General features: G+C 42.1%; 1 protein-coding gene across 1 annotated transcript in view; it reads left to right on the top strand.

Moving 5' to 3' along the window:
* The window catches only part of STK17A (serine/threonine kinase 17a), a 37,974-nt gene extending 15,066 nt beyond the window's left edge, over positions 1-22,908 (top strand). Inside the window, exons 3-7 of the mRNA XM_052638788.1 lie at positions 7,355-7,499; positions 17,374-17,500; positions 20,597-20,645; positions 20,728-20,907; positions 21,360-22,908. Of these exons, the coding sequence (XP_052494748.1) occupies positions 7,355-7,499; positions 17,374-17,500; positions 20,597-20,645; positions 20,728-20,907; positions 21,360-21,684 (826 nt within the window). The 3' untranslated portion in view covers positions 21,685-22,908. The remainder of the gene's footprint in view (positions 1-7,354; positions 7,500-17,373; positions 17,501-20,596; positions 20,646-20,727; positions 20,908-21,359) is intronic.
* The last annotated feature ends 3,729 nt before the right edge of the window (positions 22,909-26,637 follow it).

Raw genomic sequence — 26,637 nt, 5'->3', positions numbered from 1 at the left:
CCCTGGGATTTCTTTGGAAGGAATGATGCTAAAGCTGAAACTCCAGTACTTTGGCCACCTCATGAGAAGAATTGACTTGTTGGAAAAGACTTTGATGCTGGGGGGGATTGAGGGCAGGAGGAGAAGGGGATGACATTTGATGAGATGGCTGGATGGCATCACGGACTCGATGGACATGAGTCTGAGTGAACTCCGGGAGTTGGTGATGGACAGGGAGGCCTGGCGTGCTGCGATTCATGGGGTCACAGAGTCGGACACGACTGAGCGACTGAACTGAACTGACCTCCCAATGTTTAGGAGTTTTATGGTTTCAGGTCTTACATTCAAGTCTTTGATCCTTTTTGAGTTGACTTTTTGTATGTGTAAGATTCATTCATTTGCATGTGAATATTGAGTTTTCCAAACACCACTCATTGAAGAGACTGTTCTTTCCCTGTTTTGTACTCTCGGCTCCTTCATCATAAATAAAGTTATATGTGGATATTTTTATTTCTTGGCACTCTGTTCTGTTCCATTGATCTCTATATCTATTTCTGTGCCAATACCATACTGTTTTGATTACTGTAGTTTTGTAATACATTTTGAAACTGGGAAGATGCCTCCAGATTTGTTCTTTCTCAAGATTGTTTTGGCTTTTTGGAGTCTTGTGGTTCCACACAAATTTTGGGATTGTTTTTTTCTGTTTGAAAAATGCCAGTGAAATTTTGATAGGAATTGCATTGAATCTGTAGATCATTTTGGGCAGCATAGATATTTAATATTAATTCTTCCAGATCATGAATAGACTATCCTTCCATTTATTTGTGTCTTCTTTAGTTTTTTTCACCAGCGTCTTAATTTTCCATGTACAGATGTTTGATTTCTTGGTTAAAAATAATCCTAAGAATTATTCTTTTTGATGTTACTGAAAGTGGGATTGTTTTGTTGATTTCTCTTTCTGATAGTTCATTGTTATTATATAAAAGGAACACATTGACTTCAGTATACTGATTTTGAATGCTGCAACTGGATTTATTTACAAATTTTAGAACAAGATTTTATATGTGAGAAAAATATCAGAATAATAATTCAGCCTAAGATCACATAACAAGTAGTAGAGCCAAGATTTAGCACAAGAGTGTGTGAGTCCAAAGCCTTTAGCCATGAGCTGTGCAAGGGAGAGGCTCAGGAGTGCCCTTGGAGGAGACATTTAGCATTATATACTAGCCATCATTGCCTTGCTCAGGACTTTTCAGGTTGTTTGGACCACATCCCATGCTTTTCTGTCTGACTTCTATCTCATCTACTGCTAGCACTTCTCCAACCTCACCTTCCATTCCGGGCACACTTTTTTCTCAGTTCTTTAAGATGTCATTGTACCTACCGTCACCTGCCTTACATTGCTTATGATGAAGTCAGTGTTAATTCTTAATTCCCCTGTACATGTGCCTTTTTAAAGATTTTTCTCTTTCACACTGGTTCTTAGCAATTTGTGCAAAATGTGCCTTGATTTTCTTTGTTTATCTTGCTTGGGGTTTATTGAGCTATGTGGATCTTTTAGTTTTTAACAGATTTGGGCATTTTTCAGCCATTATTTTTAAGAGATATTTTTCTGCCCCCACTTATCTTGTTCGTTCAATTACAGTGTGTTAAACTGTTTGATCCCTGGGTTCAGAAGATCTCCTGGAGGAGGGCATGGCACCCCACTCCAGTATTCTTGCCTGGAGAAGCCCCATGGACAGAGGTACCTGGCAGGCTACAGTCCATGGGAGGTCGCAAAGCGTCAGACACGACTGAGTGACTAAGCACAAACTTCCATATTGTCACTCAAATCCCTTTGTTATTGATTTCCTTTAGGATTGACTGGGTTAATCTCCTTGCAGTCCAAGGGACTCCCAAGAGTCTTCTCCAGCGCCACAGTGCGAAAGCATCAATTCCTTGGTGCTCAGCGTTCTTTGTGGTCCAACTCTCACATCTGCACATGACTACTGGAAAAACCATAGCTTTGACTACATAGACCTTTGTCTGCAAAGTAATGCTCTTTAATATTCTGTCTAGGTTTCTCATAACTCAGATCCCTAGGTCTTGTTTATTATTTTCTCCACCCACCACCCATACTTTAGACGGATGGCTTCCATTTCTGTCTCCAGATTTGCTGGTTCTTCTGTAGGGTCTGATCTTCTCTAAAGCTGGGTGAAATCACTGTAAGGGTTTTTGTTTTTGTTTAAATCTCTAGCAGTTCCATTTGGTTCTTTTCATACTTTCTATCTCCTTGTTATGTTCATATTTTACTTTAAATCCCTGGGTGTATTTATAATACCTGTTTTAAAGTCCTTACCTAGCAATTCCATCGTCTCTGGATCTGTTTTTATTTTCCTGCTAGTTGTAAGTTGTGGCATTTTCAGATGTCTAGTAATTTTTGGAAGGATGCCAGACGTTTAGAATGGCATAGTGCTTGGGTGGATTTTATGATCTTCCACTAAAAGAATGGTGGTGTTTATTTTGGCAGGCAGTTAAATTACTTGTGGATCAGCCTTATTAGTGCAGGTCTAGGAGTACTTTAGCCTTTAATAAGACTATAATATGGCATCCTGGGGGGTCTGCTGAATGCCCCAGGTGCTTGGCATGGTTTTTCTACTCAAAATGGGCAACATTCAAATATCCTCTGTGAATGCTAAGAATTGTTCAGCTTATGATTTCCTGGCAGTTTCTTGCCTGACCTCACAGTTTTACCCAGTGAATGTGCATATAAGTATCTTATCTAAGACTCTGGGATATGACTGAATAGATGTCTACAGATCTCTCTCTGTGTAGAACCCTCCTCCCTGGTAGTCTGCTTATGAGATCCAGCTGCCTTAGCCTTGCCCAGCTCCCTACCTTCTCAGTTTAGCAAGGCTGCCTGCCATATTCTGCTTGGGTTCCTCCCTTTCCCTATACCACATTCCATAGATTACCTCCAAGTAGGAAGTGAAATGAAAGTAGCTCAGTCGTGTCCAACTCTTTGTGACCCCATGGACTATACAGTCCATAGAATTCTCTAGGCCAGAATACTAGAGTGGGTAGCCTATCCCTTCTCCAGGGGATCTTCCCAATCCAGGTCTCCCACATTGCAGGCGGATTCTTTACCAACTGAGCTATAAACTTAGCATAGAGCTCAGCTTGTTTGTGCCCCCACCTCAGGGATAATGGACTTAACTGCCTGTTGTTCTTATGTCTGAAAATAGTTGATTCATATACTTGGCTCATTGTTTATGGCTAGAGGGCAAGTTCCATAGCATTTGGCTGCAAGGGGAAGTAGCTACTTATCCTTCTGGAGTAGATCCTGTATTTTCACACCACCCTTATACATGTCCACGCTTCCTAGTATGGACTCTTTGGGGTTTGGTTTGTTTGTTTGTTTGTTTGTTTGTTGAGTCTTTATTGAGTTGTTGCAGTATTGCTTCTGTTTTAAGTTTTGGGTTTTTGGCGTTGAGACATATGGGATGTTAGCTCCCCAACCAGGGATCCAACCCACATCCCCTGCGTTGGAAAGGGAGGTCTCAACCACTGGATCACCAAGGAAGTCCCCTCACTCTTGGCCATTTCATCTAGTAGATTCCTGTTCATTCCTGAAGACTGAGGATAAGTATCATCTTTCTAATATTTTTTTCCTTCCAATTAATTTCTCACTTGCTAAATTATCCATAACTTGATGTGTGATTTCATACCTATATATATTTATGCATTTGTTGTTTTAGTCTATAAGTTGTATCCAACTCTTTGTAACCCCATGGACTGTAGCCTACCAGGCTGCTCTGTTCATGGGACTTCTCAGGCAAGGATAGTGGAGTAGGTTGTCATTTCCTCCTCCAGGGGATCTTCCATATTCTTAAAAATATCTTTCTTTTTTTTTCTTCCCCACTAGTACAAGAAATCTCATACATGCTTTTTCATAATTTATGTCTTTATCTGTAGCACTTAGCACAGGGCCTCTAATATATTTGAATGACATTTGTTAAATTTGAATAGTGAGGGAGTAAAGATGCATACTGGGCCTCTAAGCAGGATAGAAATGGAAATGCTAGTTTAGATAGAAAAAGGAGTGTTTGCTGTGAGGTTGGGAGCTATGAGCTCGCTAGGGTGTAGGCCTCCAGGGGAACTTGGTTACTCTTACCTTCTAAACATCATTTATATGACTCTGAATAATGTAAACAAAGAGATACTTATAATTTTCTGAGAACCACTAGAAAGTTGAAACTCATAGTTCTTAATGTTTTCTATAAAAAGTTTTAGTAAAATTTTTTGAAAACTCCTTGTTAATCATTCTGTGAAAAATATTTGGATAAAAAGTTATATGAATTAAACTTAGTTTCTGAATAATTTAAAGTCATGGAAAATAAGCACTACTAAGCTAAGCTAAGTCACTTCAGTCGTGTCCGACTCTGTGCGACCCCATAGACGGCAGCCCATCAGGCTCCCCCGTCCCTGGGATTCTCCAGGAAAGAACACTGGAGTGGGTTGCCATTTCCTTCTCCAATGCATGAAAGTGAAAAGTGAAAGGGAAGTCTCTCAGTCGTGTCCGACTCTTCGAGACCCCATGGACTGCAGCCTGCCAGACTCCTCCGTCCATGGGATTTTCCAGGCAAGAGAGTACTACAATAAAACTGAAAATTTTGCTGTAGTGAAAGGTGGGCCCAGCAAAATTCTTCCTGCTGTTCTAGCGTCTGTGTGAATGAAGGTGCTTTGTGCAAAGCAGTTGTTCCTATTTTGGTATTTTCTGTTGCCACACTCGACAGATGCTTTCACCATCTCAGGTTGTTCCATAGTAAAACTTCACTTGGTTCCATTAGTTAAAATGACAGTTGGCTAATGGGTCAGGCTTAAATATAAACAGGGTAAAATGACTCGGTGATTGTACATTGTACCTAGAGGGGTACGTAAGCCATACTGATCACTGAAGGCTGGCTTACATAGCTTCTTTACAGTAGTCTCTGTGTGAAGCGTTGGATTGGCCAAAAAGTTCTTTCAAGTCTTTTGTTGTTGGTGGTGGTTTTGTTTTCCCGTTTTCCCCGTAAGATCTTGTGGCAAAACCCACTGGCCAACCCAATATAGCCTTCAGAATTTTTAGAAAACTAATTTTGCCCTTCACATCTTGTGTTTGGGAAAACAGAGGAAACCCTTTTGTTAAAGCAAGAATGAGTGAATAGCTAGTGGCAAAGACTAATAATAAATTGTTCTTAATCTTAGGTAAAGAGATCCTTGAACTTATGTAAATCAAGCTCTATTCAGTTTTATTGTGGATGGTAGAGTTGAGCTGAGGGGCCCAGAGGACAGAAAATTGAGGTTGAAAAACTTTCTGGCAACCAAAAGACAGTTCTCTGTCTCCGCTGAGAAGCATAGGCCATCCTGAGTGTACTCTGCAGATTGTGGCCTGTATGTGCAGAGAGTCTGTGCCCTGACTGTACATCGCACCCTGGTGCATCTGTAGCTGCTGGGGACCGAGTGGGCTCAGCTCATCTTATCTCCCTGTTCACAGCAGACAGCACTGTCAGGCTGTCATGAATTTACTTTTTTTTTTCTTTTCTTTTTTTTGCTGTAAATGCTCACTATTTCCTTTCTTTCAAATTAAATAGTACTTTTAACTTTGCCTGAATATGTCATGGCCATTTTACAGTTAATTACATAAAAATTGTTTTGATGCTTTCACGTATGGTTTTCTCATACTGTAATTAAAATCTAACAAAAGAGTCAGTTGTATAGGTTTAACCAAAATGAAAATCTAAACCAGTCAATGAATTATTTTCTTTCACTCTTATCACCTGCAGTTCTTTAACTAAACTTAAATAGGTTCTTATATGATTTTTGTTGAAATTTTTTGTTTCCTCATCTAGACACAATTTGGAGAATAGGTTGCCCTAACAAAAAGAAAAAAAACTAAGTTACCTTATGAAAAGCAAATGAATGAGCAGCTTTTGTTTGACAGAAGCATGGCTGCCTGGTGTTATATATTTCACATTAGTTCTGTAGCAACTTCATGGAAGCAACCCAGTCTTTTTTTTTTTTTTAACACAGAAAGGAAAATTTGAAGTATGACATGAGTTGTCATTTATGGTAAGGAAAAATTGTTTAAATATGGAACTTCTGCTGAAAGGAAGGGAAAAATTATAAATGATTTTTTTATTAGCAAAATTACTCAGAGGGAAAAAACAGAAAGTGAGTTGCTTTGGCCAGAGGGTGGAAGAAACTAGAAGTCCCTTCTGCTCTTTTGTGAGCCTAAGGCATAGCTACCGAAGTTTCAGAAGCACAGTCCCTTCACTCCAGCACTTTCCTCCCAGTACCTAAGGTGAAGACTGCAGGCACAGGAGCAGACCAGAACATTCATGCACCTTCTCATCATGACGTTGTCTATAATCATGAATAATTACACAAAAAAAAAAACCCTAAATGTCCTTCAAAGGGCAATAGCTAAGTAAATTATGAGGTTTTAGAAATTATTTTATTGAGGCATAGTTTACATAGTATATAATTCACAGGTTTCAAGTGTGTAATTCAGTGGGTTTTAGTAAGTTTACCAAGTTGTACAACCATCACAATAAACCCGTTTTGAAACATTTGTATGCTTTCAGTAACATCCTTGTGCACATTACACCCCCGCCCAGGCAGCTACTTACTGTGCTCTCTTTCTCTATAAATTTGCCTTTTGGGATGTTTCATATATAAACTATGGTTTATCTATTCACAAGGTTTCAGGAATGAAAAATCATGAGGTAGATAGATAAAAAAACCATCATGGGAAAAACACATAAGCCATGTTTAATTTTAAAAAAGTAGTAGTACAGAATCAGTAGAATGTCCTGTGTTACCATTTATGTGTTCTTTAAAAATCCACGAAACTAATATTCTTGTATGCATTGTAAGTGTGGTTTTTAAAAACAAAACTGGAAGGATGGAGCATGCCCAAGTGCTGAGAGCTTACCTCTAAGTGTGGCTCTTGGATTGGGGAATGGGTTGTCATGGAGGTTATTTGCCTTATTTTCATTATTTGCATTTTTTGCAAAAATAATGTTTTTATGTATTCTGTAACCAAAAATTCTTGAAATTTTTTTTACTTGAAAGTTTAATATATTTTACCACTTAGGTTTAGTTCTTAAAGTTCTTAATTAGCTGTTCTTATTTAGCTTTGGAAATGCTAAATGAGCTCATATTAAAGATTTTACTTTTTATTTTAAAAAGTGGATTTCAGCATGTAAATAGACAAAAGTGTACACACATTCAAATTAATAGTCTATCTAAATAAGAATTCCTAATGTGTATAAACATTAGAAACAAAACAACTTAACTATTTTCAATGAGTCCTTTTCCTCTTTACTTAAATTGTGCTTCTTCTCTTTCCTAGTGCGGCTGGAGGTGAAATCTTTGACCAATGTGTTGCAGACAGAGATGAAGCCTTCACGGAAAAAGATGTTCAGAGACTCATGAGGCAGATTTTAGAAGGTGTTTGCTTCTTACATGCTCATGATGTCGTTCATCTTGATTTGAAGGTAAAGAAACTGAATCACTTTCCAGTTTTAAGGTTGCTGGAGAATCATACCCCAGATGTGAAATGTTTCGCAGTGATTTATTCAAACATTTGTCAGGTCTGTGTGTGTCATTGGGTTACAAGGAAGTAAGAGTTGAATCTTTATTCTTATCCTCTAGCCAGTTTTTCAGGGAGAGAATGCACACGTGTGTACCTGGGAAGATAAATAGTGACATGTTACCCTAGAAATGGAGCTTCAGCAATATTTCTGGGTGGGTGCAGGCTTCCTGGTGGAGACAGGGCTTGAAATGCTGGTGGTGGTGGTGTAGTTGCTCAGTCATGTCTGACTCTTTGTGGACTTCCTGGTCATGCCAATCCTGGGGATCCAGGCGCCACCCACAATTGCTGCTGGATTGCACGCCCTGACACCTTACACACACGATGCTGTACACGCGCCATACTGCGGGAGTGTCAGAAGTGGGCGGTTACACCGCAGGAGACCGTGGGAGTGCTTGGGGGACATTTTTTGAAGGCAGTTGTGGACACGTGTGCACCCACGTGTAGTCCCAGGAGGCTGATGCTGCAGTGGCCTTAGAGATCACCTGGTGAAACCCTAAGAGCATGCACCAGGCAGCTGGAGCTCTTGTTTTTTTTCCCTTGAATGTATCATATGCATTAGAAATTCAGAAATCCTTGCTGCAAGACATAGCCACCCATGCTTCCCGAGGGAACACTTGCCAGGAAGGGATGGTCTTTGCAGTCCAGCCTTCGGTGAACTCAGACTTTTAAGAAGCCTCAGTATCAGACGTGCAAAAAAAATTCCCCAAAGTCGTGTTTGTGCTGAGCCTCCTCTCATGTTTGGTTTTACACACTCAACTTTGTAAAAGCATACATTTAATTTTATGACATTTTGCTAGTTTTATGATGTAGAAAGGACCTCCACGAACAGAACCCCAATTTAAATAATATCACACCTTTAGGAAATGAGCTCTCAATTTATGACAGCTCCACCTGTGACATTATCCAGACGAGAAACTAATTAAGTAGCGAGTCAGACAGGTTGCCGACACCGTGTGTCATGCATCTTTGATGTTACTTGAAAGCAGTCAAGGGTGAATATTAAGTTCTTGACTACCAGGTTCGACTGTGTATTTACACAAGGAAATTACATCCCTTTCTCCCCAATACACTCAGTATAAATTGTGTTCCTTTCTCCCCAGTATACTCGGTGTAAAGTACTTCCCAGATTTAATAGAGGCTTTGATGATGGGCCTTTGATGTTGGAAACAGGACTCTTCCATGTTTCCCAAACCCAGAGGAGCTTGAAGACAAGGTGGCCCGGAGGGTTCTCAGCCTCTCTCCTGCCCTCTTGTTCCTCACACACGTAGTCTAGCTCGGCTGTTAGTGAACTGTGGAGGGAAAGGTCAGAGGTGGGCTTGGAAAGGCAGCCATGCAGACGGAAATGATTTCTACCGAAAGGTCGTTCCCAGGTTGGCTTGCATGACCCTTTTGAGTTTGGACAGAGTGTCTACTGTCCTTTTAACAGCCATCTGACCAGTGACAGTGTGTTTATAATGTTGACTCTCAGTTAATTGCTAAGAGCTTGAAAGACTAAGCTACAGAGCTAAATGTATATTAGGTGTGTGCTAAGTTACTTCAGTCACATCGGACTCTGTAACCCCACGACTGTAGCCCGCCAGGCTGCTCTGTCCATGGGATTCTCCGGGCAAGAATACTGGAGTGGGTTGCCATTTCCTTCTTCCTGACACAGGGATCAAACCCTCATGTCTTATGTTTCCTGCATTGGCAGGTGGGTTCTTTACCACTTGCGCCACCTGGGAAGCCCTGTTAAAAACGATAACCCCAATATATATGGTAACTTTGAGTCATTAGACCATTTTTATATTCCCTGTGATGATGAAAATGGGCAATTCTTGTCCCAGAGGCAGAAGTTGGTTAGGCAACTGTTAGAGTTGCCCCTGTGAAAAGAGACAATTGCAAGAATGGGAAATACACTCTTCAGTAAGTAAGAACCCGGGCAGTCAGTTTGCGCAAAGACTGACTGATTCACTGAAGACCCGCAGCCAGATGCAGGCAGGCCTCGGAGAAGTCGCAGGTTTGCTTCCAGACACCACAGTAAAGTGAATATCTCAATAAAAAAAGTTTCACTGTCTTTCCCAGTGCCAAGGTTATTGATCACAGATCAGCACGACTAATATAATGAAAATGTTTGAGCTGTTTCAAGGATTACGAAAATGTTCAGAGTCAGGACAAAGCTCAAGTCTCAAAATCACCTCAGTAATGTGAGCTGGTCCTGGGCGTAGTGGCCTGCTTTTACATCAGCCAGGAGGAGGACTGACCAAAAGGTGCACAAATATCAGTCTTAAAACCCAAGGTTGGGGCTTCCCTGGTGGTCCAGTACAGGGGACGCAGGCTCGAGGCTCGATCCTTGGTCAGGGCACTGAGATCCCACATATTTCCAAAAAATAAAAGTCAAAAGATAACCAAGGCTGTTTGTGTTCCAGTGGTCTTATACTGGTCAGATCTTTCACCGTTCTGTACTAGGCGCTCAGGCATTAAACCTTCCCCCACTGCCACGTGTATGATGGGAAGGAGAGGAGCAGCCTCGGCATTGGAAGCTGGAACTTTTCCAGTTGAGATTTAAATAAACAGTTCCTCCAATTTATTTAGGCAGGATTATTAACCTGTTTCTGTATTTGACCTGGGTTTTAGTGCATAAAAAGTCAATTTAACTTAGACTTTCATTGCCTGATAAAATGTTGCTCAAAATTTTGTCCATGGTACCTTAAACTTTATTGAGCAGATTAGCCTCAACTTTACAATGGTTTTATCCAGTGGTGACTCTCAGTAAATGATAAATAGACGATGTGCAGAGGTGAAGATACCCAGGTAAAGAAAAGGATTCCTCCTTGAAGCTGAGAAATAAGATTTTGGGAAGATGTCTCCCTTCCCGTTGTCTGAGGATGGTTTGTATGTTTCCTGTGTATTCCACCCCCATTACCCCTCAGAGGACCTTCTTTCTTTCTTTCTTTCTACTTGGGATGCATGCATCTTAAATTAGAATTAAGTGTTGTGAGCCACAGCCTTGATCGTGAGCTGGATTCTACAAAAAGGAGGACTGCCTGAGCTGTGAATTTTAAGGTTCTTATCTTAGTTTTTAGCACTTATTTTCACTTATGGAAGTGGATTTATTTCTCCATCGGAGACTGATGGAGACTATAGTCTTTTATTTAGAGGAGTAAGTTCTACTTTAAAAATGTACTGGTGGTCAAACCAGGGCACAGTTGGTCGAGAGGACACAAAAAAACGTAACTCTGAAATTCCATGAAATGGCTGTGATTTTATTATGAGATGTGTGTTTTCTCTAGATATCTCTTTCAAGGGTTTAAGGTCTCTGACTTTGGCAGGTCATGGACACTTGTGACTAAGCCTCGATCTCAACTACTACAGTCACATCCTAATAATTTGGTCACACAGACACAGAATTTATTGCATTACCACTCGACCAGCGAGCTTTTGAATAACAGCTAAAGAAAGCATTTCCCAGGGAATATAAAGGGTAAACCAAATGTAAGGGAAAAGCATTTAAGGCAATAAATGGCATTTACAGACATCCCCAGAATGAGCATGTCTTATTAATCACAAATGACCCTTCAGATCCAGTGATCAGCAGTACTTCTCTCGGCGTTTTTGGTGTACTGGGAAGGTGAAGCATGCACAGTGATGAACGTATATTCAGAGCCAAACGCCTCTCATCTAATTTGCCTGAAAAATGACGTTTGATTGTAACTAGTATTTCTTTATTGTAATAAAATTAGTTGCTTTGAGAAGTCGGGGACTTACAATCACAGTGCTGTATAGGACTTTTTTCCCTGAAAAATTAGCTAGAAGCTAAGTAACAAAGAGCATGTGGCTTTATAAGGAGGTTTATGTTACCAAAACCTCATTGAAAAAAGAAATTGATTCTAACACTGGTCAGTTAAGCTTCTCAATCTTTGGGGGCAGGAGAGTGCTTTACCGGGTTTGGGTATTTATAACCGTTGAGCACGCCTCTGCAATGGAGACTTCTGTAGTGACAGCAGTTTGTTGTTTTAGTTCTTTATTCAGTTTCAGGTGTTTACTGTAGCCAAACTTTTTTGTAATTTAAAAAACAAAACAGGTTTTTATACAAAATTAGAGATAATACTGGCCACGGTACGGTTTTTTCACTATAGGCAGAAAAGCCTTAGTTCTTCTATTGCATAGTGGTAATAATTAGCACATTGAGTAAGAGACACTCAGAATTCTCTGACCGTTTCTTGGGGTGTCATTTGAATCTTTTTCGCCCTCTTAAGGAGTTTATGGCTGCACCATCAATCCAGTGCCACTAGCTTCGTGGTGCCAAACTGAAATGGGCTCCAAAAGTGTGAAGTCCACACCAGAGCTCTGAGACTTGGTATGAAAAAAAAGTGAAATATTTCAATAATTTTGCATATTACTTACCTGTTGAAGGTATGAACTTTTAGATAAATTGAGTTAAATGAATATATTTAATTTCACCCATTTCATTTTACTTTTTGTAATATGGGTGGTAGGTAATTTTAAGCTGTGTTCTGGGACTCATATGACCTTTCTGTAACAGGACAGCACTGGTTTCAAGGGGATCAGGAGATGTTTAAGCCAAAACAACCGGTCCTGTATCTCTTAGCCTCTCCATTCATTTTTCCGCCTACTGTAAGCTAGTTTTTTCTTCTGCAACTTTGCCGAAAGTTACCTTCTCCGAGTTCCATCATGGTCCTCGTTCTTCCTTTTGTCCTGTTTGATGGAGCAATTCTTCATGGCTCCCCTCCTCTGATGTTACACCTGGATTCTCACTCTCAGACCAGTTTCTTCTCCTCCTCCTTGATTCTCATTGTGTCCCCTAAACGTAGTTAGCAAGCCTTCCTTCATCCTGGCCACATACACACTTCCTCTTGTTTGTGTCATGCTTAATCTTTCCCTGCTGGCTCAGACGGTAAAGCGTCTGCCTGCAATGCGGGAGACCCGGGTTCGATTCCTGGGTCGGGAAGATCCCCTGGAGAAGGAAATGGCAATCCACTCCAGCACTCTTGCCTGGAAAATCCCATGGACCGAGAAGCCTGATAGGCTACAGTCCATGGGGTCGCCAAGAGTCGGACACGACTGAGCGACTTCACTAATCTTTCCCATGTGCTCTTGGCCCCAAAGCCCTGTCCTCGGCCTTGCTCTCTCTCCAGATTGACTTTCCAGCTGTCCTGGGTGGTCCTGAGAAAACTGAAGAGACGGTCCTGTCTGTGGACCTGGCGGATCAGTCCACGAATGACAGGAGCTCCCTTTTCATGTTCCTGCATGTCATCACTCACAATGGCCTGTGCATTTTGCCTCTAACGTGTGAGATGTCTTCTCTTTTCTTTCATTCCATGTTCCATCACACCTGCCTCAGTCTCTCACCCTCTGCTGCTGCTGCTGCTCAGTCGCTTCAGTCATGTCCGACTCTGTGCGACCCCATAGATGGCAGCTCACCAGGCTCCCCCGTCCCTGGGATTCTCCAGGCAAGAACACTGGAGTGGGTTGCCATTTCCTTCTCCAATGCATGAAAGTGAAAAGTGAAAGGGAAGTCGCTCAGTCGTGTCTGACTCTTCACGACCCCATGGACTGCAGCCTAGCAGGCTCCTCCGTCTGTGGGATTTTCCAGGCAAGAGTACTGGAGTGGGGTGCCATTGTCTTCTCTATCTCTCCCTCTGGGGGCCTTTAAAAACAGGCCAAAGGCACATGTTTTAGAAGGCTGTTCCCAGCCGCAGGCGTGCATCTGGCAGCTGCTGCACGCACCGTGCTATGGGATGGCTCCCTGTTGCCCTTGGGCCTGTGGTCTGTCTTCCCTGGATGCCCTCTTGTCCCTCCCCTCCCTCTGCCTCCTGCCAGGTGCTTCCGAATGGCCCGCAGAGCCCTGCAGGTCCTCCCCCCGACCCCATTTCCTGCCAGCCTCATACTTGCCTGTCACCTCTGTGTTTGTCTGCAGCTTGCAAGTCTTCCTTTTGCCTCCCCCAACCCCGAGATGCTCCACCATGACTGGCTCCTTCTTAACATTTGTCTCCCTTCAAATACTGCTTCCTCCAGGAAGCCTTCCCTGACTGTCCTAGAAATAGCATCCATACTCAAACATACTTGCGAGGCATGCTGTCACCCTTTACCCACTCTGGGTTCTCTGTAGAGCTAAAAATTACCCGGAGTTGTACTATCTATTGGTACTTATTTGACCCTGTTGGAACGGGGAACACATCTTGTTTTCTGCCATTTCCCCTGGTCACAGCTCACTAGGCAGTCCATGAAACTTGGCTGAGTCAATGGTGAAGTCCTTTTTCCCCTTCAGGGTCTGCTCCCTGGCCTCCTCTGGAACTCTCCAAGGTAGAATCCCTTCCTCTTGTTCATTTAGTGCCCATACGCTTTGTGGACTGTGGTGCTTAATGAAGCACAGCAGAGTCAGTTGAGCCTGACAGGCCCATCTGTTTCTCTTCTGATTATGAACTCAGGATAGTAAGGGCTTATTGTTCATAGTCATGTTACCACCTGTCCTGACACAAAGTAAAGACCCTCTCAGGGTGTTTTTGTAGAGTTCCCTTTCTTCTTTTCATTTACTCAGTCAATACCAGTGCCTGTCTGCCAAGGGTGGGGCCCTGAGCCTGGTGATGCCACCAAGCTGTAGACTACCAAGCTGTAGTCTACAGATGCCACCAAGCTGTAGACTCTTCCCACTCACCACTTCTGAATCCAAACTGTGATAGACCTAAAGCACTTTCATAGTAGAGCAGGGTAGGCAGGATGGTTGGGTCAACAGTAAGATACCTTTTCCTTAAATTTTTGTTGTTGTTGTTGTTTGTTTTTAAATGCCTTTTATGAGTTTTTTTTTGGCCATGGGGCACATGGAATCTTAGTTCCCTGACCAGCGCTCAAACCTGCACCGCTTGCATTGGAAACACAGAGTCTTAACCACTGGCCTGCCAGAGAAGCCCTACGACCCCTTTTAAAGAGAGGGCCCATCTGACCTCAGCTTCCTGTGTCGTAGCACAGCCCTTCACGACACTGCTTCCCTCCCGTGCTAGGTCCTCTCACCAAGTTGACAGGAGGCAAAGCAGAACAGAGAAGAGTGCTCTAGGTGGAGGACGGGCGGTGTACAGAGATGCTGTTGTGAGAGAGAGTGGGCGCAGGTGTGAGGGGCTGGCAGTGTCCCCGAGCCTGACTTTGCCTGATCACGGGAAGCAGATGCGTGAGGAGTCTGGGGAGCCGGGCCGGAGCTCGCCCTGCTAGGAGCTTCTGGACCCCAGTGAGTAGTGGGGAGGTTATTGTAGGAGCTGGGGACAGCTACTGAAAGGGTGTAGGCATGGCACAGAGGACAAGGACCCTGCTGGCTGCAGTCCGGGCAGTTTTCTGTTGCAACTAAGCAAACAGTGATGGTAGCTGGAGTTAACAACCTGTGGTGGGAGAGAAGACAGTCTGGAAATGCCTGCATCTAGGATTTAAAGTTAGTAGAATATGGTGACAGAATAGCTAGAAGGCAGAGCAGGGGGAGGGAGGAAAGATGGAGATGCTTCTCAGTGTTGTGTCCTGGCGGCTGCGAAGAGCATCAACTGAGATGCCCACAGAGGGGTAGGAGAGTCTGACTTGGGAGGAAAATAGGGGTGGGTCTGATTGGAGCTTGCAGAATTTGAGGTGCCCCTGAGACATCAGAGGGGAGAGGTTAGGTAGGAGTTGGTTGAAGAGATCTGAGCCAGAGATGAGGATGGTGACTCCTGAGCTGCGGGTGACAGTTCCACCTGTGATGCGGGTGGGTGCTGTGTGGTGGGAGTGGGGTGACGGGACGAATGCGCCGCCAGGTCAGGCTCTGGGGACCCGGCGATTAGCAGGTGGCTAACGGGAGACCAACGACAGAGGAGATGGCAGCAGCCGAGAGTTGGGAGGAGAGCCAGGAGGAAAGGAGTTCACAAACAGGGAAGGAGCAATAGTGTCGGGTGCCACTCAGACGGTGCGCAGAAGAGCGCCCCAGCCCTCTAGTGACCCGGGCCGCAGACGAGAAGATGGAAGTCGGGTGGAGCAGCCAGGTGTGAGTGGAAGGGAAGGCGGATGACCATCAGTACCGCCCTCGAGAGCGCTGGTGTGACGGGGGAAATAGGAAATTACTGTAGAGCAGTTTGTCTTGTATAAGCCTTTGCAGAGGAGACCCACGCACTGTGCCTGGAGTGAGAGGCGAGGATAAATTTGTCAGGCAGTGCAGAAAGGGGCTTCCCAAGCAGAGGTGAGGCCAGAGGTATGTACCATGTGTGTTGTTTAGGGGACTACAGCCCGATCTATTGGGAACAGATTCCCCACAGAAGCCCCTGGAAGGTGGGGGGCAACTCACTCCATTATTCTTGCCTGGAGAATCCCGTGGACAGAGGAGCCTGGCAGGTACAGCCCATGGGGTCACCAAGAGTCAGACATGACTAAGTATGCATGCTTCTCAATTTATCTTTGGAAATATTCTTAATAACGAAAGACAGTAAATGCAGACCCTTTATGAAGCAAATATAAACTCTTTCACATCTCATGCTTTATTTAAAAAAATTCTGATGAATCTTACATTCTAGTCCATAATATATCTGCTTGACTTTTCACGCCGAAGTGTCGTCTTCAAATGAGTGAAAATGGCTCCAGGAATATGAAGCTTATTGATCCTGTGGATTTGGGTAGTGCTCACCATCACCATGTGCATCCACCCCCTACCCCCACTCCATTGGAGTTTTGTGTGTTGCTGAAGAACAGCAGCTGGACAACAGGGAGAATATCGTGATCAGACTTGCATTATGGGAAGATTATTGTATGAAAAGGATGGGCTGAAGGTAGGGAAAACTAGAGACGCAGGGTTGTGTCCAAGTAGGAAATAATGAAATCCCAAACTTTAAGCGGAGGAGATGCTGAGGTCTAGGAACTAGAATGAGCGTGACTGGTGGCTTCATTCAATCTGACAGTGGTAGAAAATGGAGACAGAATTTTATGATGATTCCCGCTGTTTGACTTGGGCATTGAGACAGGAATCTGTAACCAGAGGTGTTTACTGCATTGAAGGCCTTGCCCCGAGGCAGAACCCGAAGGTGTGGCACACTTCAGCCAGCTGAAAAGATCTGATTTTAATTGGTGTTGTGAGTCTGGAGAGGACTGAAGCTTCGCTGGTAGATAAAATTGCTCAGAAATAGAATGCAGAGTGTCAGGAGAATGTCAGTCAGCAAGAGATCTTGAGCAACACCAATACTTGAAAGGAGGACAAAGAAATCCCAAGAAAAGGATTTATAGACAGGGATCCATAGAAGGAGGGGTATATCCAAGAGGGATTGTAAGGATGTCCACAAGTTCCTGATTGTCCAGCGGTAAGTGCCTGCAAAATAGTGCCTGCAGGACACCAGGATGTGGTGGGCCTTCAGCTATTAAATACAATGTGCCCTTAGTGAGACCAGACTGAGCTGAGGGGGCAAATCCCGATTCAACTGGATTGAGAAGTGGTCAAAGTGACCTTGCTTTCAACAGCCGAGCTTTGAGGGAGGGAGTGGATTGGGTAGAAAGAGAATCAAGGTCATAGGGGAGGGTTTTTTCTTTTAATAAGTGGTTTGGTTTTTAAGATAGGAATAGATGCATCTTTATGCACTGAGGAGAAGCTAGCATCAGAGAAGAGACAGTACGAAGCCGCCTGCCTTACTGTGCTGTAAGCAGAGCTGTTTAATGAATGACTGTCCACTGGTAAATTTCTCACTCTCAGTTCCACAGGTAAAATCTGTATGCTTTACAGGCTACCTGTTCTTTTTCCTCTTCGTACAGTCATGATTTATTAATTTGGGGGTGTCATTTTTTAGCCTCAGAATATTCTGCTGACAAGTGAATCTCCACTGGGTGACATTAAGATAGTGGATTTTGGTCTTTCGAGAATAATGAAGAAGAGCGAAGAACTCCGAGAGATCATGGGAACCCCTGAGTATGTGGGTGAGTATCTGTCAGAGCGGGGTGTGCCTTCTGTTTAGGGACAGGCGTCGCCTTCGCTGAGGAGCTCACGTGTGGTGTGATTAGTGGTGGGGCCAGCCATCCACTGTGTTGGAATTCTGCTGTCAGAGAGCCCTTCCTTTAAGTTAAAAAACAGAAAACTTTAAAGAGTAAGGTACCAAATTGGTGCTTCATTCTAAGTGGAGTGGGCTTCCCTTGTGGCTCAGCTGGTAAAGAATCTACCTGCAATGAAGGAGACCTGGGTTCGATCCCTGGGTTGGGAAGATCCCCTGGAGAAGGGAACAGCAATCCACTCCAGTGTTCTGGCCTGGAGAATTCCGTGGAATGTATAGTCAGCCCCTGGGGTCGAAGAGAGATACGACTGAGCGACTTGCAACTTCACTTAGCAGTATAGGGTATCAGGTTATCTGAGGGTGGAAGGATATTGAACAAGTAAAGGACCTGTTAGGAACTTCAAGTTGGTAATAAACATCGTGAAAGTCATTGCAAGGCCTGTGATTGCACGTGTGTGGGAAATACCGGGTATTCTGCTACGTTGATACAGAGCTGAAAGCTGTTGGCAGAAGGAAAGAGGAGAGAGCCGTTCAGGTCATGAACCGTGGATTCTAGGTTGGTAGATAAAGTAAACTGTGACCTTTTTTGATAGACAAGAAGAAAGGTGGAGCACAGAAGGATTAGTGGTTTGAATGAGGTTTAAAGAAGAGATCTCTATAGAAGAGCAAAGCAGTGAAATAATTTAAAGGTTGTGACTGGGGATTACAGTTTTATTTAAAATCTGAGTAGAAACGGTTCTTTGTGATGACAAGACCTTGGATATAGCTCTGGAAGTTCAGCTTCTTTAGACCAGGGGTCGGGTCCCACAGGTCGTTGTGGAAGCTGCCTGGGATGACGGCAGCCCTGGGAGGATGAGGATGGCTTTTGTGGCCGCGGGTGAGAGCTGAAGATGAGAGAGAAGACTGTGGCCCTGTCTGGGGGGGAAAGGTTTGCCTGCAGGCAGAGGTGTGAAGAGGATGGGAGTCTCCTCCTAGAAGACCTGGAGGCTTGGCAAAAAATAGAATGAGAAAAGAGAGTGGTATGTAGAAAGGGAAAAAGGATTCCAGAGCATCCAGAAGCCCCAGGGCACAGTTAGGGTTGAGAAAAACAAAGCTAATAGGGCTTTTTTTTTTTTTTTTAATAGATAGCACAAAAAATAATTTGAAATTTTAAATTGCTTTCTGAAGTCCTGCGATTTGAAACAGCAGACTCTTTATTAAGTAATAAAAGATATCACAGGCAGGAAAACACCATTCAAATATTGGTTTTTTGGGTTTTTTTGATGGACTAGAACACTTAATTTCCTGTATGCTGACTGATAACGCCTCATGACCACAGTGTAAGGGTTAGGAATGTGACTTAATGTGCTGCTTCAGGGCAAGTAGCCGGATGTGTTAGCCAGCAATTAGTCGGTGGCCTTGTAAAGCAGAAGAAACACAGATGACTGCAGACTAAAGGGCTATGGACTAAGATACCAGCAGGAATTACTGCACTGAGTTTTGGGCTTTGTTTGCTTGTTTTCCAATGTTTTCTGCTCTGTGGTAAATTCTCAATTTTCTATCAAGAGCTTTTTTCCCTCCAAAAAATAAAACTTTATTATAAAAAAACAGTATGAGCCCAGTTGGGAAAAACTGAAATGATTCAGGATATAGTACAGAGAAACGTGAGGGCTCTCCTGCCTGCCTTCCGCTGGCCTGCCCTTTAAAGGGGAGTTGGAGCCGCCACTGCCCCAGCCGCCTTTGCCCTGGTGTGCTCTGCTCCACGCTGGTGAGCCGTGTGACCTCGGTACCCAAGCCGCTTTGTGCCACACGCCTCTCTGTCCATGAAACAAGGCTGTGCAAGTCCTGCCTCATTGATCTGCCCAGTGATGGTCTTCTGTCAGTGTTGAGCACATCAGAAACACTCAGAAAAGTAACCGATGTTATCTCCTCCCCCTCTACCCACCATCTGCTGCTCTCTTGGCTGTTTTACTTTTTCCCATCCAGTAATTTGGATTTTATGCATTTGATTTTAAATTTCCTGGTAGTTTCTTTTGAAACTTTTAAGTAATATTCATAATCTGTTTCTCAGCTTTGCGTCTTCAGATAGGAGTTGAGGAAATCAGCCCTCCCCACTTCTCCCCCTCATATCCTCCCCTCCCCCACTTCCTCCCCTCGTATTCGAGGGCAGGTTTGACCCCAGCTACTAATGCATGTGCGACTTTGAGTGTTTTGGTTTTCCCTGAAACATTTCATTCCCTTTCTTATTGTAATTACCACAGTTTTTTAAGTCTTTGATCTGTTTTTAAATGGATTCAGTTCTTAACTGTCTTTGCATAGCCTGGCCTTCCTATCTGTATACTTATGAAAAAGAAATCATCTTTGGGTTGACTGGCATGTATCAGTGAGTAGTTTCCAAGGAGGATTTTCCTGAATTTCCCCCATGGCCTCGCACACTTGGGGCTGCCCTTCTGTTGCCTTGTCTGGGTGGCAGCGGTCTAGTTAGACGGCAGCAAAGCAGACTGCTTTCTCAACCCTGTGGAGCTGTCCTTGTTTTCTGTGCCTGATGCATGTCATCCGAAGATGCCCAGGGTGTTTTCTACCCTTATTAACTTTGAGTTACGGGCATTTTAAAGGCTCACTCCAGCCACGGCTTAGAGTAGATCAGAGGCAGGTCCAAAAGGGGTCTGGGGGGAAGAACTACAGACTCAAGGCAAGATTTAAAAGCAGGAACCTGTTAGAGCTGATGCTTGATTAGACAGGGGGTGGGGGAGTAAAAGTTATCACTTTATATGGCAGTATGTATGTATTCAAGTTTTTTTTTTTTAATAGCTAGGATCCAGCATTGGAGGTTAGAAGTACAAAAGGGAATTAAGCAAGTTAATTACAAATGTCTAGTTAGACTTTACACTAATTCATATTAATTTGATTTATACTGTGAACTTACTTCATTTCAGCCCAAACCTTGATAATGTCATATAGTTTTGAGTATTTAAATCTTTATCTCTAACAGCAAATTTGACATTTTTCCACAAAACTAAATATTTTCTTTTGTTTCTGCTACTAGCTCCTGAAGTTCTCAGTTATGATCCTATCAGCACGGCAACAGATATGTGGTAAGAATCATTGATGAAAAATTGATCAGTTTTAAGAAATGAATCTGATACTGATTTTTCTTCCCTCTTCACTCTGATTTAGGAGCATTGGAGTGTTAGCATATGTCATGCTGACAGGAATATCACCTTTCCTGGGCGATGATAAACAGGAAACTTTCCTCAACATCTCACAGATGAATTTAAGTTATTCTGAGGAAGAATTTAATGTTGTGTCTGAGTCAGCTGTTGACTTCATCAAGACACTTGTAGTTAAGAAACCGGAGTAAGTATTAGTCAGTACTGATCTTTATCAATTTTTGAGCCATCTACTCTGAACAAAAGCAGATTAACAACTGAAACCCCAAAATGAAGACATGAAAACATAGACATAAAACTAGATTAAAATCTTTGGCTTTTTATGTCTGTTGAAAGAAAAGTGGCAGAAATTAAAATGTTTTCAGAAAATGTGAAAAGCACCTCAGTGTAACAGACATTTTCCATCTGTTCTTCGTCTTTCAAGGGGGCTTTTCAGAGATAACTTGCTTAAAATACTATTTTTCAACATTGTGGAGAATGGTTTGTGCAAGCAAATGCTAAAACTTTGTTTAATTCAGGAACTACAGTAGGATTTTTGCCAGCTCTTCATATGTCCCCAAATATAATCCCTTAGGCCTGACTTATGATTGAAGTTTTAAGCCATCTTGTCTTAAGTGTAAACTGTGTATCCCTATCCAGAGATCGCGCCACTGCAGAGGAGTGTCTGAAACACCCATGGCTGACTCAGAGCGGTGTTGACGAGCCTGCTTTCAAGGTCAAAGGGGCCTTAGAAGAAGGACATGCCCTCCAGGAAGCAGATCCTGTGTCTGAAAGTAATTCAGATACTCAGAAGCCAGAAACCGAGGAATCCATCGTAACAGAGGAGCTAATTGTAGTTACTTCATATACTTTAGGACAATGCAGACAGTCTGAAAAAGAGAAAATGGAGCAGAAGGCCATTTCCAAACGATTTAAATTTGAGGAACCTTTGCTACAAGACATTCCAGGAGATTTTATCTACTGAGCAGTATTTCCCTTTAGAACTTTAACATTTCTACATTGGAAACATTATTTATGGACTTCTGACCAAATGGTACATGGACTGAAAATGGATGACCAGGTGTCAGTGATAGAAACTTAAAGTAACTTTGTCAAACTTGTGGAGTGAGAGAAATCAAGCCAGATTTATCAAGTGGCCAAGGAGGCTTCATGGGTGAAGTTACCTTTTTCAGTGTTCTTTTTAAGAAGGGAGATGTTTGAACCTTTTATTTCTGTATCCTGCTTCTCCAGAATGAGAATTTATATGCAAAGACATCTGTATTCACTTTCTGTAAAAATCCAAGTAAAAGTGCCAAAATTAACACCTGTGTAAATCTGTTTTGCATTATTCATATGTATATCTGCATATATATATATGTTGATACCTTTACTAAAATTGATACTTTTTCACTTTGGGTTTTTTTAGAGGGAGTAAGATTTTAAGTATTTTCCAAATTTTTGAGGCCTAGAATAAATCCACTAGTTTAAAAATGTCTTATTTATATACTGCTTTATGTTGATTTAATTTGGCTTCTGTTGTCTGTTTTTTTCTCTAATGCTTGTCACCCCATCAATGAAAAACCTTGGCTAATTTGTTTTTCTTCAACATCACTAGTAAGAGTGGTGTGATTTTTCACCTCTGAAATGGTTCTGGTTTTCAAGGCCAAGGTTAAGTCATCCTGTCATATTCCACCAGTGTCAGCCTGCGTCTCCTTCGTCACGCCTTCCTTCATAGGCGCATCCCTGCACAGGACTGTCACTTTGGTCTCTTAGGAGAGTCACCGCTTACATGATCGGATCAACACAATGGTGCTTTGATCAGTGAGAAGATGGTATAATGCTGTTTTTGTTAATAAAATCCCTAGGTGTCGGGAGAAGAAATAGCAAAGCATATTCATGCTGACCATTGAGCCTCTACTTCTGCTGAGTTGTATTAGCCCCCAAGCTATATTGGGAAAACTTACAAAAAGCCAGAATATTTATAAACCTTTACTTTGTTCATAAGCAATTTGACTTTGGAGACTTGGTCATTAGGGAGATACCCTTCCTTGTCCCCAAAAGACTTTGAATATACTCAGTAGCATTTATGTAGGCTTGAATACTTCAGTTGTATCTGGGCCCCACAGTGAACAGTAAATTCCTATTGCGTTAAAAAATGCAAATGTAAAAGTGGATGCTGTATAACTTAAAGCAACTAAATATCCTTCTTACATGGAACAGTCTGAGAGTCTTTATTTATCTTGTATTAGGTCTTAGTATCAGATTAATACAACCTGTCTGTGACCTGTATGCCGTGTGTACACGTGTGCTCTGTACTGTGAACTACTCAGGCCAGTCCCTCACAGTCTGCCAGGGAATCATACAATGCTCTCTTCCCAGCCTGGTTGCTCAGTTGTCAGCATCCAGATGAAGGGGGCACCAAGCCATCTGTTCTAGGTCTGTGCAGGGGACCAGGCGGGACTTGGACATGCCTGGTCTCTGTGGGCTCCCAGTCCTGCCATGTGAGCATCGCAGCCTTTGTTGTTCCAATACCATCTGATGAAACTGATTAGGTACTTCACACCCTTGGGTTGCACTGTTTTCTCACTAAATTGGTATATTGATTTGTACAGTTTCCTAGAAACAAGCATTTCTAAACAAGCTCTAGAAAGAGGAAGAGAAAATTCTGCTGCAGTGGCAGTTTTTAGTGAAAACACACGGCCGCAATGCTAAGTCTCAGGTAAGTCTTGAAGTGAAATATAATTTTAGTCAAATTTTTATAAATATCTCTGAAAAAAACGGTGAGAAAAAAAAAAAAACCCAGTATTTGAACAATGTGGTTTTATACTTGATGGATTTGTTCAGGTTTAAAATCAGAATCATGTGGACCATGGTTTATAGACTTTTTCCAAACAGTTTTAAAAATTGTATCCATAATGAATACATTTAATTGCTGAATTTGTAAAAGAGAAAAGATGTATTTTCTTTTAGCTGGACACTTTGTCACTTGTAGTACACTACTATCCTTAGCTGCTTTTGTGCTTTTTTTTTTTAATTTGCATATTTTTACTTTAGCATATAAGGGTAAGTTTCTTTGATCTTTCCAATAGGTCTGATGCATTTAAAAGGTCAGGTTTATACAATGCTTTATTATTTTTAAAGCCCAGTACCAATTATTTTATTGGGTCGCAGAAACCTGAATGGCTCTGAATGTATGTCAAGCTTCATTCAGTTCAACAAGAATATCCTCAACCCCTCCAGCTGCCTAGATCACGCCTGCCTGTGATGGAAGCAATAGTTTCAAGTCAACCGTTTGAATTCGTAGGGCATTTTGCTAATATTTTTCTTAAATATTTGCTTTTGTGTCTTGAAGTGAGAAATTGTACAGCTTCTTTAGAAGCACACTGGTAAAGGATGTATCGACACTTTTTGGTTTCTGTAATATAAGTAGAGCATTCAGAGTCTTCACAATTTTGGACCAAACCTTTCCATTACTTTATTTACCAAATAGCTCTGCACTTATCTAAAGCTGTTCATGTTAATTATTTCTTTTCACTAGTTTACAAAGGACTAAACTATACTATTGAGTTATCCATGCAGTTTAGAAATCCAGTTTTAATTATAGTAAAATTCAACATTATATTTTAGCTTGATGAGTCGCTTATGAATTATGCAAAATGTACAAGTGGTTTCAGTCAATTGGGAAATTGTGTCCTAATGTTCCATTTTGTTTTCACCTGAATAGTAGAATATGGCTTTCTCCAGTTGTTACAGAGAGAGGTCAGATGCTAATTGTGGTATATCTTAAGCTTTTCCTATGGACTTCAGTTTGGAAGAAAGCGTAGAAGAGAAGAGGTCACTACGAGAAACTGGACAAGAGGTGGGTGCTGTGTGGCTCTGTCTACGGAGGACTGAGCCAGCAGTGCTCCCTGGATACCAACATGGGTCATCCCAAGGTACCAACAAAGCAATCCTGAGTACATTTTAAGCTCATACTTGGAGGGTTTTGAATTAGACTGATAAAAATAAGATAGCCAAAACTGTTAAAGATCATCTGGCACTTGACCTTCAATTTGTTACAAAACTAAAAGAGCCGGATTAAAAATGTTAATCTCAAGAGCCTTAGCTATTTTATTGTAGGAAGGGGGATATAATCTACAGGTAATGAAAATGGACAGCTCTAAATCCATAGCAGCCTCTCTTGAGCCTGACAAATGAATATATTCACATAGAGGGAAATGATATGGCATGTCCCCCAGTGTGGCTTGGACTCTGGTGACTGAGACTCATCCACACAGGCAGCTGTATCAGCCGTGTGCTGCGTGTCGCAATGTGGTGCTGTTTGCACACACCACGGTTTATGTGAAACCATATTTCTATTCATGGACCCCAGGTCTGTTTCAGGTTCTGCCTAATATGAATAAAACTGCTATAGATATTCTTGCCTAGGAATTTTTTATGGACACGTTTTCATTCTTTTTAGATTAAATAGAATTTCTAGGCCACAGGATAGATGGCTGTGTATCCATCTTTTTGAGAAAATGACCATTTCCAAAGTGATTGTTCATTTCCATTCCTGCCAACAAAATGAGAGTTCCAGTTGCTTCGATTTAGTGATGGCTATCTTTTATTTTAGCTGTTCTCATGGGTATGTAGTGGTGTCTCAAGGTGGTCTAATTTGCATTTCCGTGATGACTGCTGAACAAATATTTCACATGTTTGATTGAACCAGTTTTTTGCCCTTTTTAATTGGATAGTGACTTGTGATAATCTTTTAAGATATGAGTCCTGGATATAAGTCCTTTGTAAGATTTATGGTAGACATTTTTTCCTGCCATAATTTGTCTGTTTTCTCACATGTCTTGTGATGAGAAGGTGCTTTTCACTTCAGTGAAGTCCAATTCATCAATTTTTGTTTTATGGTTAATACTTGGTGTCCTCTGTAAGAAGTCTGTACCAACGCCAAAGTCAGGAATATTTTTTTAAGCTTTACAGTTTTAACTTTTGTGTTCAGGTCCATGATCCACTTTGAATTAAAAAAATTTCCCCTTTGTTATTAGGTAGGGGTCAGAAATGGCAACCCACTCCAATATTCTTGCCTGGAGCATTCCAAGGACAGAGGAGCCTGGCAGGCTACAGTCCATGAGGTCACAAAGAGTCAGACACAGTTGAGCAACTAACATACACACAGGGTCAAATATCTTTGTTTTCCATATGAATATTTAGTTTGTTCCGGCACCATTTGTCACAGCAGTTTTCCTTTACTCATTGTTTTGGTGTCACTGTCTAAAACCATCTGACCACAATGTCTGTGGACCTCCTGATGCACACTCTTCTGTTTCATTAATCTATTTGCTTATCTTTTTGTCAGAACTTTGTAAGTCCTGATGTCAAGTACAACAGGACTTCCAGTTCCTTCTAAGATTGTTCAAAAATGCAAAGGAACTAGAAAAAACAACATGGTGTGTATTCCTACTTACTTCACTTCACTTTTTCTCAACATGGTTTAATATTTTCCAGTGTGGAGACCTTGTGCATCCCTTGCTAACTTTATTCCTGGGTATGCTGTTATTTGAAGATATTGGCAGTTTTGGGTTTTGATGCTCCTAATCCTCCAGTGGTAAGTTTTAGCTCATTGTGCTTAATCAGACCTACGTTATAAATTATTCAAGTAAAAATGGGTGTACCTTTCTTCTGAAACTCTTCATTTAAAGTCTCAGCCTAAAGTTTTGTTCCTAAGACTGGAAGGAATTCTGCCAACATTCATAATACCAAAACTAGGAAGGAATAACACTCCCTCCTCTAATTCTCTCAAAGTAGAGATGAAGTGATAGAATCTCAGAATGTGTCATCTGCCCGAGATCTTACAGCTGCTGACAAAACAAGGATAGAATCATTGTGCTTTCTAGGGCTTTTACTGCAATGGAGTCTACCTCTGGCTACATTTTAGATAATGTTC

Source organism: Budorcas taxicolor, chromosome 4, assembly GCF_023091745.1.
Source record: "Budorcas taxicolor isolate Tak-1 chromosome 4, Takin1.1, whole genome shotgun sequence".
Lineage (NCBI taxonomy): Eukaryota > Metazoa > Chordata > Mammalia > Artiodactyla > Bovidae > Budorcas > Budorcas taxicolor.
Note: the sequence above shows the minus strand (reverse complement) of the source record. Positions and strands in the feature narration are given on the sequence as shown.